General features: G+C 34.2%; 1 protein-coding gene across 2 annotated transcripts in view; it reads left to right on the top strand.

The window, feature by feature from the left end:
* The window catches only part of TBCK (TBC1 domain containing kinase), a 205,621-nt gene that overhangs the window by 90,239 nt on the left and 96,271 nt on the right, over window positions 1-19,111 (top strand). For both annotated transcript variants that reach the window (XM_080796178.1, XM_080796177.1), the window contains exon 20: window positions 10,109-10,194. In XM_080796178.1, the coding sequence (XP_080652304.1) occupies window positions 10,109-10,194 (86 nt within the window). The remainder of the gene's footprint in view (window positions 1-10,108; window positions 10,195-19,111) is intronic.

Raw genomic sequence — 19,111 nt, 5'->3', positions numbered from 1 at the left:
AATACATTGAACTTACAACCTTACTGTTTTCCAGAATGTCTTACATCTTGTGACTAAGGAGATTTTTCCTGAGACTGAAAATGTTCTGCCTTTAATAGAAATAGTATGAAAACTGTTGAGTGAGCTTGTTTGTATATTTACCAGAGCAGGGTATATGAACCAAAAAGAAAATAGCTGACAAGTATAGGCCTGAAAATTATCTTTCTCTTCTTTTGAACCCACCTCTTTTCTTTTTGACATAAAGGTTGTTGCTTCTTCTTGTGGTTTTAGATAGCAATCCAAATTTTACAACTGGCAAACTTTGTAATTTGAGATAATCTAATTTGGGTTCATTTGCAGTAAAATAACTTGGACTTCTTTTGAGTGCTATGCGTCCGAAAGTCACCAAATGAATTAGCTTAGGCACATTTTATTTGACAAGAGATTTATGACTCTCTGCATATTTACATACACTTAGCATCTTCAATGCCTAATGGAAAATAACATATAGTGACAGAACTTTTAGAACCAAGAATGCTATTTTTGATTTGTGAGCTGAGGAAATCTTTTGCTTTAAATCTCTCCCCTATCATCCTTCACCTTCTCCTTACCCCATCTAAGGCAATGAAAGAAGAAAGACTACTTAGAAAGGAAAAAGTAAGGATACCCATATGTGGGAACTTACTGAAATTTCATCTTGTATCCATTTTGTGAAGTTGTTTTTGAAAACAGATGACTTATTTATAAATAGCTGTACAAAAATACAATGGTGTCATACAAAAGCCTTACACTGTCATTTAAAAGTATGTAATGAATTAAGAAACTGTTTTAAAAGAGACATATGAGAATTTTTTTAATTTGAAAAGATTAAAAGGGAAAAAGACTTTTTATTTTATATCTCATTGCAGAAAATTAAAATGTATAAAGTCTCATTAAAACACACAAAAAATGTATATTAGACGTGGTTTTGTGCATTAGTGTGATATTAAACTTCACCTGAAGTCTAAGGGGGATTTTCGAAAAATCTTGATGTTCTTTTTTTTTTCTTCTCCTTTCATTTAATTTTTTTTTAATGTATCATGTATTAATTGTTTCAGGGATACAGGTCTGTGATTCATCAGTCTTACACAATTCACAGCACTCCCAATAGCACATACCCTCCCCGGTGTTCATCACCCAGCCACCCCATCCCTCCCACTCCCCTCCACTCCAGCAAACCTCAGTTTGTTTCCTGAGATTAAGAGTCTCTTATGGTTTGTCTCTCTCTCTGGTTTTGTCCTGTTTCATTTTTCCCTCCCTTCTTCTATGATCCTCTGTCTTATTTCTCAAATTCCTCATATCAGTGAGATTATATGTTGTTTATCTTTCTCTGATTGACTTATTTCACTTAGCTTAATATCCTCTAAGAGTTTCATCCATGCCGTTAACAAATGGCAAGATTCCAGTTTTTTGATGGCTGCATAATATTCCACTGTGTATATGTACCATATCTTCTTTATCCATTCATCTGTTGATAGACTTCTAGGCTCCTTCCATAGCTTGGCTATTGTGGACATTGCTGCTATAAACATTGGGGTACATGCACCCCTATGAATCTACCTACATCTTTGGGGTAAATACCCAGTAGTACAATTCCTGGGTTGTAGGGAGCTCTATTTTCAACTTTTTGAAGAACCTCCATACTGTTTTCCAGAGTGGCTGCACCAGCTTGCATTCCCACCAACAGTGTAGGAGGGTTCCCCTTCCTCCACATTCTTGCCAACATGTGTCATTTCCTGTCTTGTTAATTTTAGCCATGCTGACTGGTGTGCAGTGGTATCTCATTGTAGTTTTGATTTGCATTTCCTTGATGCCAAGTGTTGCTGAGCACTTTCTCATGTGTCTGTTGGCCGTTTGGATGTCTTCTTTGCAGAAATGTCTGTTCATGTCTTCTGCCCATTTCTTGATTTGATTATTTGTTCTTCGGGTATTGAGTTTGATAAGTTCTTTATAGATTTTGAATACTAGCCCTTTATCTATTATGTCATTTGCAAATATCTTCTCCCATTCTGTCAGTTATTTTTTGGTTTTGTTGACTGTTTCCTTTGCTGCACAAAAGCTTTTTATCTCGATGAAGTCCCAATAGTCATTTTTGCCCTTGCTTCCCTTGCCTTTGGCAATGTTTCTAGGAAGAAGTTGCTGCAGCTGAGGTCGAAGAGGTTGCTGCCTGTGTTCTCCTCAAGGATTTTGATAGATTCCTATCTCACATTTAGGTCTTTCATCCATTTTGAGTCTGTTTTTCTGTGTGGTGTAAGGAAGTAGTCCAGTTTCATTCTTCTCCATTTCTTCATGTGGCTGTCTCAGTTTCCCCAACACCATTTGTTGAAGAGGCTGTCTTTTTTCCATTGGACATTCTTTCCTGCTTTGTCAAAGATTAGTTGACCATAGAGTTTAGGGTCCATTTCTGGGCTCTCTATTCTATTCCATTGATCTATGTGTCTATTTTTGTGCCAGTACCATACTGTCTTGATGGTTATAGCTTTGTAATAGAACTTGATGTCCGGAATTGTGATGCCACCAGCTTTCATTTTCTTTTTCCAACATCCTCTGGCTATTCGGGGTCTTTTCTGATTCCATACAAATTTTAGGATTATTTGTCCCATTTCTTTGAAAAAAAGTTAATGGTATTTTTATAGAGATTGCATTAAATGTATAGATTGCTCTAGGTAGCATAGACATTTTCACAATATTTGTTCATCGAATCCATGAGCATGGAACATTTTTCCATTTCCTTGTGTCTTCCTCAATTTCTTTCATGAGTACTCTGCAGTTTTCTGAGTACAGATTCTTTGCATCTTTGGTTAGATTTATTCCTAGGTATCTTATGATTTTGGGGGCAATTGTAAATGGGATCAATTCCTTAATTTCTCTTTCTTCTGTCTTGCTGTTGGTGTATAGAAATGCAGCTGATTTCTGTGTATTGATTTTATATCCTGATACTTTACTGAATTCCTGTATGAGTTCTAGCAGTTTTGGGGTGGAGTCTTTCGGGTTTTCCACATAAGGAAACATATCATCCAAAGAGTGAGAGTTTGACTTCTTTGCTGATTCGGATGCCATTTATTCCTTTGTTGTCTGATTGCTGAGGCTAGGACTTCTAGTACTATGTTGAATAATGTGGTGATAGTGGACATCCCTGCCATGTTCCTGACCTTAGGGGAAAAGCTCTTAGTTTTTCCCCATTGAGAATGACACTTGCTGTGGATGGCTTTTATGATATTGAGGTATGTACCCTCTATCCCTATACTATGAAGAGTTTTGATTAAGAAAGGATGCTGTACTTTGTCAAATGCTTTTTCTGCATCTATTGAGAGTATCATATGGTTTTTGTTCTTTTTTTTTTTATTAATGTATTGTATCATACTGATTGATTTGCAGATATTGAACCCACCTTACAGCCCAGGAATAAATCCCACTTGGTTGTGGCGAATAATCCTTTTAATGTACTGTTGAATCCTACTAGCTAGTATTTTGGTGAGAATTTTTGCATCAGTATTCATCAGAGATAGTGGCCTATAATTCTTCTTTTTGATGGGGTGTTTGTCTGGTTTTGGGATCAAGGTAATGCTGGCCTCATAGAATGAGTTTGGAAGTTTTCCTTCCATTTCTGCTTTTTGGTACAGTTTCAGAAGAATAGGTATTAATTCTTCTTTAAATGTTTGGTAAAATTCCCCTGGGAAGCCATCTGGCCCTGGGCTCTTCTTTGCTGGGAGATTTTTGATTACTGTTTCAATTTCCTTACTGGTTACAGGTCTGTTCAAGTTTTCTATTTCTTCCTGGTTCAGTTTTGATAGTTTGTATGTCTCTAGGAATGCACCCATTTCTTCCAGATTGTCTAATCTGCTGGCATATAGTTGTTCTTATGGATGTTGTTCATATAGTTGTTCATAATATGGTTTTTTTGTTTTGTTTTGTTTTTTGGGTTTTTTTTTTAAGATTTTATTTATTTATTTGACAGATCACAAGTAGGCAGAGAGGCACAGAGAGAGAGGAGGAAGCAGGCTCCCTACCAAGCAGAGAGCCCGATGCGGGGCTCGATCCCAGGACCCTGGGACCGTGACCTGAGCCGAAGGCAGAGACTTTAACCCACTGAGCCACCCAAGTGCCCCCATAATATGTTCTTATCATTGTTTTTATTTCTTTGGTGTTGGTTGTGATCTCTCCTCTTTCATTCATTTTATTCATTTGGGTCCTTTCTCTTTTCTTTTTGATAAGTCTGGCCAGGGGTTTATCAGTTTCATTAATTCTTTCAAAGAACCAGCTCCTAGTTACATTGATAAGTTCTACTGTTCTTTTGGTTTCTATTTCATTGAATTCTGCTCTGATCTTTATTATTTCTTTTCTCCTGCTGGGTTTAGGCTTTATTTGCTGTTTTTTCTCCAGCTCCTTTAGGTGTAGGGTTAGGGTGTGTATTTGAGCCCTTTCTTGTTTCTTGAGAAAGGCTTTCTATATTCCTGTTAGGACCACCTTTGCTGTGTCCCAAAGATTTTGAACAGTCGTGTTTTCATTTTCATTTTTTCCATGAATTTTTTCAATTCTTCTTTAATTTCCTAGTTGACCTATTCATTCCTTAGCCTCCATGTATTTGAGTTCTTTCCAACTTTCTTCCTGTGATTGAGTTTGAGTTTCAGAGCATTGTGGTCTGAGAATATGCAAGGAATGATCCTAAACTTTTGGTACCAGTTGAGACCTGATTTGTGACCCAGGATGTGATCTATTCTGGAGAATGTTTCATGTGCATTAGAGAAGAATGTGTATTCTGTTGCTTTGGGATGGAATGTTCTGAATATCTCTGTGCAGTTAGTCTGGTCCCAGTGTGTCATTTAAAGCCTTTATACCCAGGGCGCCTGGGTGGCTCAGTGGGTTAAAGCCTCTGCCTTTGGCTCAGGTCATGATCCCAGGGTGCTGGGATCCAGCCCTGTGTCAGGCTCCCTGCTCAGCAGGGAGCCTGCTTCCTCCTCTCTCCCTCTGCCTGCTTCTCTGCCTACTTGTGATCTCTGTCTGTCAAATAAATAAATAAAATCTTTTTAAAATAATAAAAATAAATAAATAAAGCCTTTATATCCTTGTTGATCTTTTGCTTAGATGATCTGTCCATTTCAGTGAGTGCTGTGTTAAAGTCCCATACTATTATTGTATTATTGCCAATGTGTTTCCTTGATTTTGTTATTAATTGGTTTATATAATTGGCTGCTCCCATGTTAAGGGCATAGATATTTGAAACTGTTAGCTCTTCCTGTTGGGTAGACCCTTTAAGTATGATAAGTCCTTCCTCATCTCTTATTATAGTCTTTGGTTTAAAATCTAATTTGTCTGATATAAGGATTGCCACCCCAGCTTTCTTTTGATGTTCATTAGCATGGTAAATGGTTTTCTACCCCCTCACCTTAACTCTGTTGGTGTCTTTGGGTCTGAAATGAGTCTCTTGAAGATAACATATTGATGGGTCTTGTTTTTTAATCCATTCTGATACCCTGTGTCTTTTGATTGGGGCATTTAGCCCATTTACATTCAGGGTAACAATTGAAAGATATGAATTTAGTGCCATTGTATTGCCTGTAGGGTGACTATTACTGTATATTGTCTCTGTTCCTTTCTGGTCTGTTACTTTTAAGCTCTCTCTTTGCTTAGAAGACCCCTTTCAGGGGCGCCTGTGTGGCTCAGTGGGTTAAAGCCTCTGCCTTCGGCTCGGGTCGTGATCTCAGGGTTCTGGGATCGAGCCCCACATCGGGCTCTCTGCTCAGCAGGGAGCCTGCTTTCCTTCCTCTCTCTCTCTCTGCCTCTTTGTGATCTCTATCTGATAAATAAAAAAAATCTTTAAAAAAATAAAAAATTAAAAAAAAAAAAAAGACCCCTTTCAGTATTTCCTGTAGGGGTGGTTTGGTGTTTGCAAATTCTTTTAGTTTTTGTTTGTCCTGGAAGCTCTTTATCTCTCCTCCTCTTTTCAGTGAGAGCCTAGCTGGATATAGTATTCTTGGCTACATATTTTTCTCATTTAGTGCTCTGAGTATATCATGCCAGTCCTTTCTGGCCTGCCAGGTCTCTGTGGATAGGTCTGATTCCAATTTATTGTTTCTACTGTTGTAGTTTACAGACCTCTTCTCCCAAACTGCTTTCAGGATTTTCTCTTTGTCTCTGAGACCTGTAAGTTTTCCTGTTAGGTGATGAGGTATTGACCTATTTTTATTGATTTTGAGGGGGTTCTCTATGCCTCCGCGATTTTGATGCCTGTTTCCTTCCCCAAACTAGGGTTGTTCTCTGCTATAATTTGCTCCAGTATACCTTCTGCCCTCTGAGGGTCCTGAGACCACACTGTCCCAGAAAGGATTCCTCCCCTGCTTAGCCAGTGGAGCAACATCCCTCAGTGGAGCCGACTTCTAACTAAAAGTTCTGATTTTGTGTTCTACTGCTCTATCCGTTGCTGGTAGCTGGCTGATGGAGGCTCCCTCTCCCCGCATTCTGTCTTCTCAAATATCACCTTGGATTCACTTCTCCACATGCCACATGTCCTACCTTCCAGAAAATGGTTGCTTTCCTGTTCATAGAGTTGCTATTTTTTTCTTCAGTCTCCTGTGGATTTCATAGGTGTTCAGAATGGTTTAATAACCATCAAGCAGAATTCCTGGGATGAAATTTAGGTCTCCTGCTCCTCTGCCATCTTGTTCCTCCCCTCCAATCTTGATTTTCTTTTTTAAAGAATAATATAACATTTAACCTTACATAGTCACCTATTTGTTAGAAAATACTATGTAGGGGGTTATATTATGGTTCAGATGTTTATCTTCATTATTAAAAATCACAATTAAAATGTCCTGTGAACATTTTAAGTCAGTAGTAATATCCTTGAAATTCTTTATTTTGACTACTGGTCTGTTTTTCTGAACTACCCTTAACTTATCTGAGGTTGATTTATAAATAAAAGGACATTTGCATTTCAATTTTTAAAAAATTTACTCCCCAGACCTTTTTAAGTACATTTTGAAATAACTTAAAATATCACATAGTGCTGACTTCATCAATTCCACCATATCCCATCTTTAAAAAAATTGTCCTGAATATAACAAACCATAGTATATCTCATTTCAAAGCCTGTCTTGAGCAACCAAAACTTTTTCCAACCTTATGACTTATATTTCAATGAGATGATAGGTAGTATATAATGTATAAAGATACACATACTTGTGTGTATTTTATAAAAATACATATGTATTTGTGTGTATTTTATGTATATATAGGCATATATATGTACATATATGCAATTATAACACATATCATGTATCATAAATCCACTATGAATATTTGGCAGAATGCAAGGAATATGTTTGTTTTTTTTTTAAGATTTTATTTATTTATTTGTCAGAGAGAGTGAGCACAGGCAGACAGAGTGGCAGGCAGAGGGAGAAGCAGGCTCCCTGCTGAGCAAGGATCCTGATGTGGGACTCGATCCCAGCACCCTGGGATCATGACCTGAGCCAAAGGCAGCCGCTTAATCAACTGGCGTCCTGCAAGGAATATGTTTTCATTATGAATTTCAGTCCATTCTTACTCAGCCATGTAATACCACATAGTAATTATCTTTTATCAGGCTAATATAAGAATGATATTTAGTAAACTAGAGCATAGCTGTGGGGAACTGCCTGAGGCACGACTTTCTAGTTTAAAATGAAGTGTACTTTTTAAAAGTTAATAACTATATATTTTCATCAACATATAGCTGAATGCTTATGATTACTGGTGTTACATACCTCTAGCTTCTAGATAAATTAGGACTGTAAACATGCTATTGCTAATTAGAAGTAGAAAAAAGATAAATAAGCAAAAGTTATACCCAGAAGTTCCCTGAGACATAGGGATCCAACGAGTTTTCACTTCAATCTGTAAATCTTGAAGCTGATGTGAATTGTGTCTTTCTTGTTCTTAGAGGAAGAGTTGAGACAGTGGATAGATAGAATGAATTCTGTTGCTATAGAGTAAACATCAAATCAATAAAAATATTGATTAAATGCCTATTCTTTACCCAACACCCATGGGTAAAAGCTCAAATTAGATCCAGAAATCAGCTTTATCACAGTCTTGAATACCACACCGCCTCGTCTTTTCTTTTTGGTGCTTTTTGCTGCTTCTCTTTGTACAAAATGTATCATTGCTTATAGGTAAATAATTATAAAATGCATTGGTCATTAGATCAAGGTTGGGGGGGTTTATTGTGTTGTTTTTTTTCCTCAAGTTTTTCCTTAAATTCCAGTTACTTAACATATACTATAAAATTAGTTTCAGGAGTAGAATTTACTGATTCATTGCTTACATAAAACACCCAATAGAAGCAAAGTTTCCATTGAGGAAAAGAGGGGAAGGCTACTTATACTAACAGGTTGTCAAGGACTTAGTACTATTTCTGGAAATATGAAAAATAAGGTACTTTAAAAACTAAAAAAAAAAAAAAGCAGGCATTATTTTTATAGGTTATTTTTACCAAATAATGGGTTTGATCTCCTACTTTATTGGAAGAAGGAGTTGAAGTTGTTAAGAGAAAAGATTCATTGAGTTATTGTCATTTTTTTAAAGTTATGGGAAGTACTTTATTTTATCATGTGACAGCATTTAAGAGCCATATTTACAGGCATCTAACTGCAGTGTAGATTTGAATATGGGAGATGGCTCAAAAATAACAATACTAGTAGTTCAAGTATTGACCTTATTTGATAAAGGATAACAGTTTTGATGATTGATTTGCCAGAGTTTTAAAATATAATTTTTTATAGCTCTTATTTCCTTAAAAGAACTATTGTTTTGAACCAAATATAACAAGGTACAGTATATTCACATAATGAAACTGCAGTTGAAAACAAGCTTAAAAATTTCCCATCTCAGTCTTTTTCTCTTCTCTGCATTACAAATGTCTTATTCCATCATCATGCTGAATTCCTCAGCATCTTCCATACCATATCCAGGGGAATCCCTGGGAAATAGTGAATGTCTGTCTTCCTTCAGAAAGACACAGATAACCTGGAATTTTTCTTACCACATTCTCCAGTATTCCTACAACTCACACTTTCTGCTCTTTTGAAATAATGCCTCTTTTTGACACAGCAGGGAAAACACCACTAGGAATTATGAGCCTGGCTCTGTCATAGAGAATAATATTAAATACATCATGAAACCTCCCTGAGCCCTCTGTTCTTAACTACCAAAAATAAGTCATATTTATTCAGTCCTTTATTATTATTTGTCTTCATAGTAACCATTAGATTTAAGTAAGGCAGAATTCTATTCATTTTATGGAGTTATTGTCATTTAATCTCAAAAAAAAAAAAAAGTTGAGCTTCCTAAAATATGTGTTAATTTTGTCTTTTTGCTTTGTAAAGGTATGGTTTACTTGCCCTTGAGTTCAGGGTTGCCAGAATCTTTTTCAGGTTAGAACATAGTGAGTAAATTGACAAGAAAAGCAATTTGTTGAAGGAATGGAGAAAATAAGGAAATATTCCTCATATTTTAACTGAAATTTATGAATTACAATAGGATTAGAATTGACAACAGGTATTTTTCATTGTGTACTGTGTGCCTATTTTCAGATTAAGATTTTGCTAATTCTTATTCCTAAATAGGGTAATGTAGAGCCTTAGATGGAAATACATTAGAACCGGCACAAATGCCTATATCTGTATATATAAAAAAATTAAAGCATAATTGTTCTACTTGTGATTGCTTATAAAGTGTTGTTCCTTATTTAAGCATCTGTTCCACTTTCTGAATATACAATAAATGCAAGACAGATTCAATATGGTGAGGGAAAACGTATGATGAATTTAGTAGGAAAATACCACGTGTGTAATCCATGATTTAAGAAATGAACCAGTAGTTCAGAAGGTAGAAAGTAAGTTGTGCCATAGTTTTTTGGTATGTTTAATAATTAGCAGTAAGTGATTAAAATGGTGATAAAACAAAATTAGCTTACTAAAATATATTTTCTTCATGGAAAAAATTAAATATCATTCAAAATGTAAATAAAACAAATTTATATGAATTTAATGTCTTTATTTAAAGTATTCTGTAAAAATGGTGCTTGTCTTAAACTTTATTTTCATTTCAGAGTATCTGACCGTGTTCTCACAGATGATTGCATTCCATGATCCAGAGCTGAGCAATCATCTCAATGAGATTGGATTTATCCCAGATGTAAGTACTTGGGACATTAATAGAACCTAGGTAAAAAATGAAGCAAACACTGGTAACACAAAAGAGTACTGTTTTTAAAGTTGTGTTGTCATAAGAAATCCATGTAGCGGAACAAGTTTCTGTTACTAATTATAGCCTTCTTTTATAAAGTTTGTGTGATTACCTTCCATATTCTCACTTTAAGTAAAGGGAAAGTATGTTATTTTATATTTTTTGGCACTATCCAATTTTTTTGAAAAACCTTTTAGTTTGAGTGTTGTTTTAAACTGTGCTGTAAGGGTTTTCACATGGATTTTATGATAGTCAGGCCTGCTTTTGAAGAAGTAGGAAATTTGAACTTTAGTGAATTTTTAAGTAGCTGCTTCTGTGTTTTTCTTGATATATTAACCTCAGAAGCTTTGCCAGATTTTAGCTTACTTCATTAGCTTCTTAACAGTCCATATCGACCCAAAAATCAGAGTTGACTCTTAAAGGTTAGCCATGATTATCCTGTTACTCATCTGTGGTGTGTGATATGCAGTCAAACCTCTATTAGAAGTGTTTTGGAGTATAATATCATAGCTTTTTATTAACCTCAAAAAAAAAAACATTTTTGAGATAGAGTTCTCCTTATTCCTTCTTAACTTATCTTTGTTTCCTGATCATACCTTTCCTCTTAAGTCTCATATTAAGGGACCAGTTTATTGATGGTAAGATTAGAGATGAAAAATGTTTATATTAACACTCAACTAATCTATTTGAAGTGTTAACAATAATACTTATAGTATAAATACTTGCAGAGTTCTTTGAAGTTTAAAAATACTTTCATAAACATTATTTCACTTGAGTCTCAAAATAAACCTGCAGGGCATATGAAACATAATTTCAGCATTTTTAATTGAGAAATACAGTGTTTGAGAAGATAACAGAACTAATTAGTCACAGAACTAAAATTTTAACTTACATCATTTGACAACCCTCTGCCCATAGTCTAGTTCATCTTCCATTGGAGAATAGAAACTAAAACACAGACATACTTACTCCTAGTTCATTGCTCTTTGTATTGTGCTATATATAACTGTGTGATGTGATCAGGCCTGTAGTAACTATCCTCAACATTTACAGTGTCATTTGCTTCTAGGCTTCTGGAGAAATACCTTTTATTTGAGTACATAGTTTATTCAGTGAAGACTCCAAAAAGAACATACACAGGTTAGGAAACAAATAAAATAAGGACAAGCTGTATAATTAAATGGAGATAAAAGACCTTGTAAAAAAAATTAACCAGTATACATATTATTATATTAAGTATTCATTTATTATAACCCCACCTATCTTGTTTCACATTATGGGAGATATAATACAAAATTACATTAAATATTGTGGCAGGAGTTGAAAAAATTATAGAGGAGCTGACTGCCAAGTTGGTAATGGAATAAGATATTTGAGGGAAAAAAGTACTGATAGCTAAGACATAGACTAAAAGAAGAGATAATTATTTTCAAAGAACTCTCTTGAAAGGACCTAATTGTTCTCAGTAGTAAACAGAATATGACATTGGATCAGACAATGTTGTAAATTGACAAAAAACATTTATGCAGAAAATCATGTGTGGAATTACCAAGACAGCCTGATTAAAAATTTTAGACATATTCATGAATATAGATAGTATTAAGAAAGGACTCACAAAAGGAAATATATAATTTGTATTTGATTTAGTTAATCAGAAAAATTAAACTCTGAATGAGTATGGTATAAAAGGGTGAGCAAAAAACATTGTTAAAACATAACAATGCAGACATATACTAAGTGCTTACTCTGTGCCAAGCACTGCTCCACCCTCTTTAAATAAACTACTCATCTAATCCTCATAAGCTTATAAATATAATTAAACAATTACTATTAAATATGTATACATAAAATTAATTTGAAAAAGGCTAATAGATGAATAGAAATAAAATTTTAGCTAGCAATATTATAAAAGATAAGAGCAGGTGAGAACTCAGCTTAAAAGTATTGTAATGTTTTGTGTTGTATGAGGGGAAAATAAAAATACTCATTATACTTGGGCATTAAGTCAGAGATCTTTTCAGATCTGGGATTTGTTTTCACTCTACTTAAAAGCTAATGATTGAGCCTGTTACGGTTTCATGGGCACTGGCAGAAAATCCAGGACTCCTGGGTCAGAGACAAAGGACATTATCACTCATAGCATAGCAAGCAGCAGGAGTGTTAGCATCTTTGCTTTGGTTTTCTAAACATACATACATTTTCCAATATGTTTGTATAAAAACAGCCTTGGAAAATATAATCCAGAACAAAGAGTAGTCAGGGTCTCCACTCACAGGAAATGTAGAAGTATAGGATGCATATTAAAATTTTAATGGTAATCATTAAGAAAATAGAAAGAGAATGTAGAACTTCTAAATCAATGGGGGCTGTGGGGATATGCAGTAAAGTCAGCCAATCCTGTAAAAACATAAAAAGATCATAGAATATGAGCTAATTAGATTGCCTAATAAAGGAAATCTTTAGGCATTAAAAAAATCCATCTGTATGCTATTTATGAGATAAAAATTTAAGGATATTAATCAAAATAGGAGATAAAAAACTTAAGTCAGGCACATATTAACCAAAAGAAAACCAATGCAGTGATATAAACCAGTAAAACAAAAACAAAACAAAAAAAAAAACCCACAAAACAGACCTACCCATAAATAGATTTTGGTATATGACAGAGATGGCTCTATAAATAAATTTAAAAGAATAGATTATTGAATAAATGGCCCTGATACAATTGGGTAACTACATGGAGGGGAGGTGGGAATCAAAGCCAAGTTCATACAGTATATAAAAGTTAAGTTCTAGATCAACTAGAAGACCTAAATACAGAGTGTCATATTCATTATTTACATCTAGGAAGGAATTTTTACAGAAGTTACAGACAGTACAAAACATGATATTTAAAAAAGAAAAAATTAGAATTGAGGAGTGGTACAAACAGGCCTTCCGTTCTATTGATTATGCATTATTTTGATTTCTAAAATTTCCAAAACAATTGTCAAAAGGTGTTAATCTTTGTTAAGTCTGAGTGGAGAGTACACTAGAGTTTGTTAAATGTGCTACTACATAGAGTGAGTTAATTATTCAATAATTCAATACTTTATATATGCTATCTTTGATTTATGTTGCCCTCTTTATTATGACACCCTCCTATAATTAATGGGGCATTTTGTGTAATTTCTTATAAAAATTCTTTAATATTGGTTTTATTATGAGGTAATATTGATTTATTTATGTACTATGGTTAATCTTATGAGATATTTATAAGTCATGTGGGATGGGGGACAGTTCCTTGTGTGATGAGAATGTCTAGCACATGGCAAATGCTGAACCTCGCTGGCCCCTATCCACTGATTGGCTGTAGTAATCCCCTAATTATGGTGACAACTAAAGCCTGGCATGTATTTCTAAAAAGTGACTCAACATTAAATTTCCAAACATCCTCTAGAGAACAGGTCTTTCACTACTAAGAATCCTAGAGTAAACAAAGAAAAATGAGGGAAAGGATAATATATCCTAACCTGGAGAAAATTTGCTTTGTTCAACTATTCTCTTGTCTCAGCAAATAAGCAAAATGAAAGGTATTTAACAAAGTTAAGATGTTAATAGAAGATTGTTATTTTTGAAATATTTATCTTGTTTCTTTTTGGTTTGATGTATTTTGTTGGCCTATTTCTCAAGTCTGTAGATAATGTTGAGACTATTTTTAAATTTAGTTTTGAAAACAGATTTGAGGGGCGCCTGGGTGGCTCAGTGGGTTAAAGCCGCTGCCTTCGGCTCAGGTCGTGATCCCGGCGTCCTGGGATCGAGCCCCGCATCGGGCTCTCTGCTCAGCGGGGAGCCTGCTTCCTCCCTTCTCTCTCTGCCTGCCTCTCTGTCTGCTTGTGATCTGTCTGTCAAATAAATAAATAAAATCTTAAAAAAAAAAAAAAAAAAAGAAAACAGATTTGATATTTTTGATATAGAGATTGTTGACAGTGGATAGTGGTGGAAAGCATGTGATGAAATGGAATATTTTTCTAACATTTTTCTTACTCTATTAATAATCACATATTTTTAGTTGCATTTAGTAGTTTGTATATGCAGTGTGTTTTTGTTTTTGTCTTTATTTTTTCCTTGAATTACTATCTTCAGTGTTCTACCTTAAAATAATTACTTAGGTGCCTTTCTGCACCTCTAACAATAGAGGCTAGGTTCATCAAGGGCAGGAGTGGGCACTTTTGTAATAAGATCATGAACAGAGTTTCCTACTCAGTAACTAATCCTATCAAAGTAAGCCTTCATTAATCTTCCATCATTGAAATGCAGGCTCCCATTGCAGGGAAAGATTGTGATTTCTGGCTCCTTTCCATTTGCTGTGGGTCACAGAACTCTGAATATTGAGCACTGTTGTAGCTTGAATAGTTAGGAATATTGTGCACTAATGTGATGCTTAGATTATATATGTCATGGTAGTTATGTGATTTCCATATAAATAGGGTGAGTAATGTGTATTTGGCAAAATTGGGGCCAGGGTGATTTTTATCATTTTTGTCTTGGTGTATGTTTCTGCTTCTGAAAATATATGTGGACTTTGAAATGAGAACATGAAAGTGTTTCTTCATTCTTAAGGAAACTACTTTCTAAAATGCTATGAATAGCATTCAGCTTGCAAATTATGAAAAGTTGTCAGGTGGCCATTAATGTTAAGGGCTGTATCTCAGTACTACATGTGCCTTTTGAACCTACTGTCACTGCTAAAGATAAAGCTAACAAATTCAGTTATAAGCAAGTATGCTGGCAAAACCATGGTCATTTAACTGCAGTCTTAATGGATGTTATCCTACTACTGATTTTCTCCTTCCTTTTCAAAATGTATATTCAGCTGAGTTTGTACTAACAGAAAGCGTGAAAGGATTGTTCAAAGATACTTATATATTTATTTGTTTATTTTGTTTGTTTGTTCTTTCATTTATTCCTGGTCTTCATGTTGTTAATGCTACAGAAAGAAATTTTAGATTTCAATCTAAAGAAGAGACTACTGGTAATGAGCTTTTTAGATTTTATCAAGATATGGTTACAGGGGGGCGCCTGGGTGGCTCAGTGGTTTAAGCCGCTGCCTTCGGCTCCGGTCATGATCTCAGGGTCCTGGGATCGAGTCCCACATCGGGCTCTCTGCTTGGCAGGGAGCCTGCTTCCCTCTCTCACTCTCTCTGCCTGCCTCTCTGCCTACTTGTGATCTCTCTCTCTCTGTCAAATAAATAAATAAAAAATCTTTAAAAAAAAAAAAAGATATGGTTACAGGATAAATTAGGAAAGTGTACCTTATTTAGGATCTCCCATTGCAGGCGTCCCCACTGACCTGTTCTAGTCCATCTAGACAAAATGTTCTAGTCCAGCCAGACAAAATCTGGCTACTGCTATGAAGTCCCCAATATTAGTCCTAATCCCATTCTACTGACTTTGGATTCGTTAAGGCCCCTGAATACAAATGGCTTATTGAGCCGCTTTTCTCCCAGAGACTTTAATTACCTTTCAGAAATGGCTCTCATCTTAGAAATCAAAGACTTATTACTTTCACAGGAAATGATAAAGTAATATTTTGGTAACTTCTTGCTAAGAACACATATACACAAGTTAAATACCCAGCAAGTTTCTCTTAGTAAATCCTCACTTGAATCTCCCCCAGTCTGTTGCCAATCTAATGTATCTTTCTACTGGTTGAGAGACAAGTGAAAGGAAGTATGGCATAATGCGGTGGTTGTCAAACTTTTTGATTTTGAGACCTCTTAGGGATCAAGGATACCAAAGAGTTTTGTTTATGTGGGTTATATCTACCAATATTTACTAAGACATTTAAAAAATATTTATATATTAATTTGTTTTAAAATGACAACAAAGCCACTGCATGTTAACCACAATAATGTATTTTTCTGAAAAATAATTGCTTGCCAAAAATAAATAAATAAATAAATAATGAAGGAGTGGTGTTATTTTATATTTTTGCAGTTTCTGTTTATTTTCTATTTTATTTTCTATTTTATTTTCTATTTATGCAGATTCTCATATCTGCTTCTGAATTCAATCTGTTGTGAATCATTGTTTTGGTGAAGTGTATGAAGAAAATTAAGACTTATACAGACATGTAATTGGCAAAGGACTTTTTCAGACAGTGGTAGTTTCTTAAAGCCTAGTTGCAAGGTAAAATCTAAAACCATACCAATGAACTTTTCATACTCTGTTTCATTCAAATTGATCAGTGTATCTTGCACTTTGGCTTTTACCCACACATGATTTTGTAATGTCATGTGTTGGTCATTTAAAATATTGGTTCACTGAATTATGCAGATCTAACTATGAAACATTTCATTATATAATATTTTTTTAAAATTACATTCATTAATATGACCATTGATCTCATCCAAAAAATCACTAAGTATTGGAAATCTGCCAAGCTCGCAGTGGCAGAAACAAGTTTTCTAAAATTTTAATATTCACCTGACTGCTAGAATTTTTTCTTGAAGTGACAGGCTCACTTCATTCATTTTGAGGAATAGTTGCCTAATATGAAAGCCTGGAAAAAATAATTGTTTATATGTCATGCTTGCAAGGAAAGAAATTGTATTCCTGGGGGGGAAAAAAAAGCACCTGCCTTAACTCACATCTCAAATGATTGCCCAAGTGCTTTTTCTAAAAACAATCTTTATAATTCAACATAATATGTGTTTTAGGCATACTTCCCATTTTGTCTCATGAAACATTCAAAAAGGTACTTAATATAATTATTAATTTTAATCTTTTCACAAGAATCTGTTACACATTAGTGCCATGACCTTGATTTTTAATAAGGTACCAGCAGTTTTATCCACCAGTGGCTTTGCAAAGAACAAAAAATACCTTAGTATTATCGTGAAAACAGCTTTGAGTATGTGTACTCCTAAAGGGTCTTGAAGATCCCCAGAAGTCTGTGACCACAACTTGAGAAAACTGGTATAGAGAGAAAGCATTCTGACACTGGCATCAAATGGGCCAGGGTTCTAATCCTGACTCTTCAAATTACTTGCTAAATACTTGTTAGTTTTTTATTCATAGTCCTGTTGCTATTAATGTTAATTATAATAACTCGTACCTCAAAGGATCATTGTGATGATTAAATGAGATAATACATATAAACTATTCTTGTTCTACTTATTGTTAAAGTCTGATCACATACTAATTCTTTGGTTGTATTAATATGATTTACATTTAGAAAAGCATGTTATTACAAATTGTACTGTATATATTATTTTGCTACATCAGTTAATGAATAAATACTTTGCCAAAGACAGCGTGGTATTAATAACAATAAAGACTTTCTTGCTTGCCTTATTTGGAGAGACTGCCACTCATCACTTTGAATTTTAACCGTTTTTATTCTCTTGATTTTTTTTTATTTGCTTGAGTTTTAAGGTGTTTTTCTATCTCCCGGAAAGTGCTACATAACAGATCTTACAGTCTTTTACTTAAGGTAAATTAATTTTGTTTGAAAATTTTAAGAAGTTTTTTAGTACTGAGATAATTGGAAAGGCACTCTGGAATTGAAAAGTACCTAATCCTTCCCTAAAATAATACTGTGGATCTCAGAACCGTTAAATTGTCCAACTGATTTTATTACTAATTTCTACTTTGTAGTTTTTCAATTCAATATTTTAAGTCAAGTAAAACTAGAGAAAGAAATGATTATACAGTTACTTATTTTTTTACTTGATTTTCCTTTTTTTTAGAATTAGGGAAATAATTACTTGCAAAAGATGTAATATAGCCTTTTGTATACAAGAGAAAGAAAATCATTTACCATCTGAGTCCAGTGGACCTTTTTGATTGTTTTTATATGTTTAAGTCATTTTGTAGTAATTTGTAGAAGTAGAATGAAGACATAGCAGAAAATTATTAAAATTTCAGTAAGAATATGAACATAGCAACTCAAAATTTTATTCTATATATTCCTTATTTTGAAAGTGTATATTTGTGAAGTGTGCTATGTGGTTTGAACTTACTGCTTATGCATGAATCTAAAAGATATCTATCTTATAAATAGTGGTTCTAGATTTCAAATACATCTCCAATTGATTCTAGCTAATTCCTGGTTCTTCTTGTACCTGCATGTTTAAAGCACAGTTATCTAAATAAAACATTAATAAACCTCATAACTTTGTTGGAGAACAGCTATCCTTTTTGTTCAATATTTGCAATATAGTTTCATTTTAGATGAATAAATACAAATTAGATAAATAAATATAATGATTTTTTTTCTTTCTAATTATCTGTTTCCTTCCAGTTGTTTTGTAAACACACCTACCTTTAGCATTTATCTACTTAAGTTGCTTGAAACTTTAGTGTAGGAATATCATTTTAAAAATTAAAGCTTTCTCTCTGAGGAACTGTTTACTCCATTTAAATGAAAGATTAAGATTAAACAACTTTGTTAATTATGTAATGATAGAGAATTTAAAATGTTACAAATTTTAAATGATGTAAAAATAGTATGTAAGAGTATACATACTCTTACATACTATAATGGGGCGCCTGGGTGGTTCAGTGGGTTAAGCCTCTGCCTTCAGCTCAGATCATGATCTCAGGGTCCTGGGATCGAGTCCCGCATCGGGCTCTCTGCTCAGCAGGGAGCTCACATTCCCTCTCTCTCTGCCTGACTCTCTGCCCACATTGTGATCTCTCTCTCTTTCAAAATAAATAAATAAAATCTTTAAAAAAAAAAGAGTATTACAGAGATATAACAATTAAGGAGTATACACAATTAAGAGTATTGTGTATATATATTATAATTATAATATGATTAATATGTATTATAAGAGTATATAAACTTATTATACATAATAAGTTATGTAGGAAAAAAGCC

The sequence above is a fragment of the Martes martes genome, assembly GCF_963455335.1.
Source record: "Martes martes genome assembly, chromosome: 2".
Classification (NCBI taxonomy): domain Eukaryota; kingdom Metazoa; phylum Chordata; class Mammalia; order Carnivora; family Mustelidae; genus Martes; species Martes martes.
The sequence above is the reverse complement of the archived record's forward strand: the minus strand, read 5'-3'. Positions and strand labels throughout refer to the sequence as shown.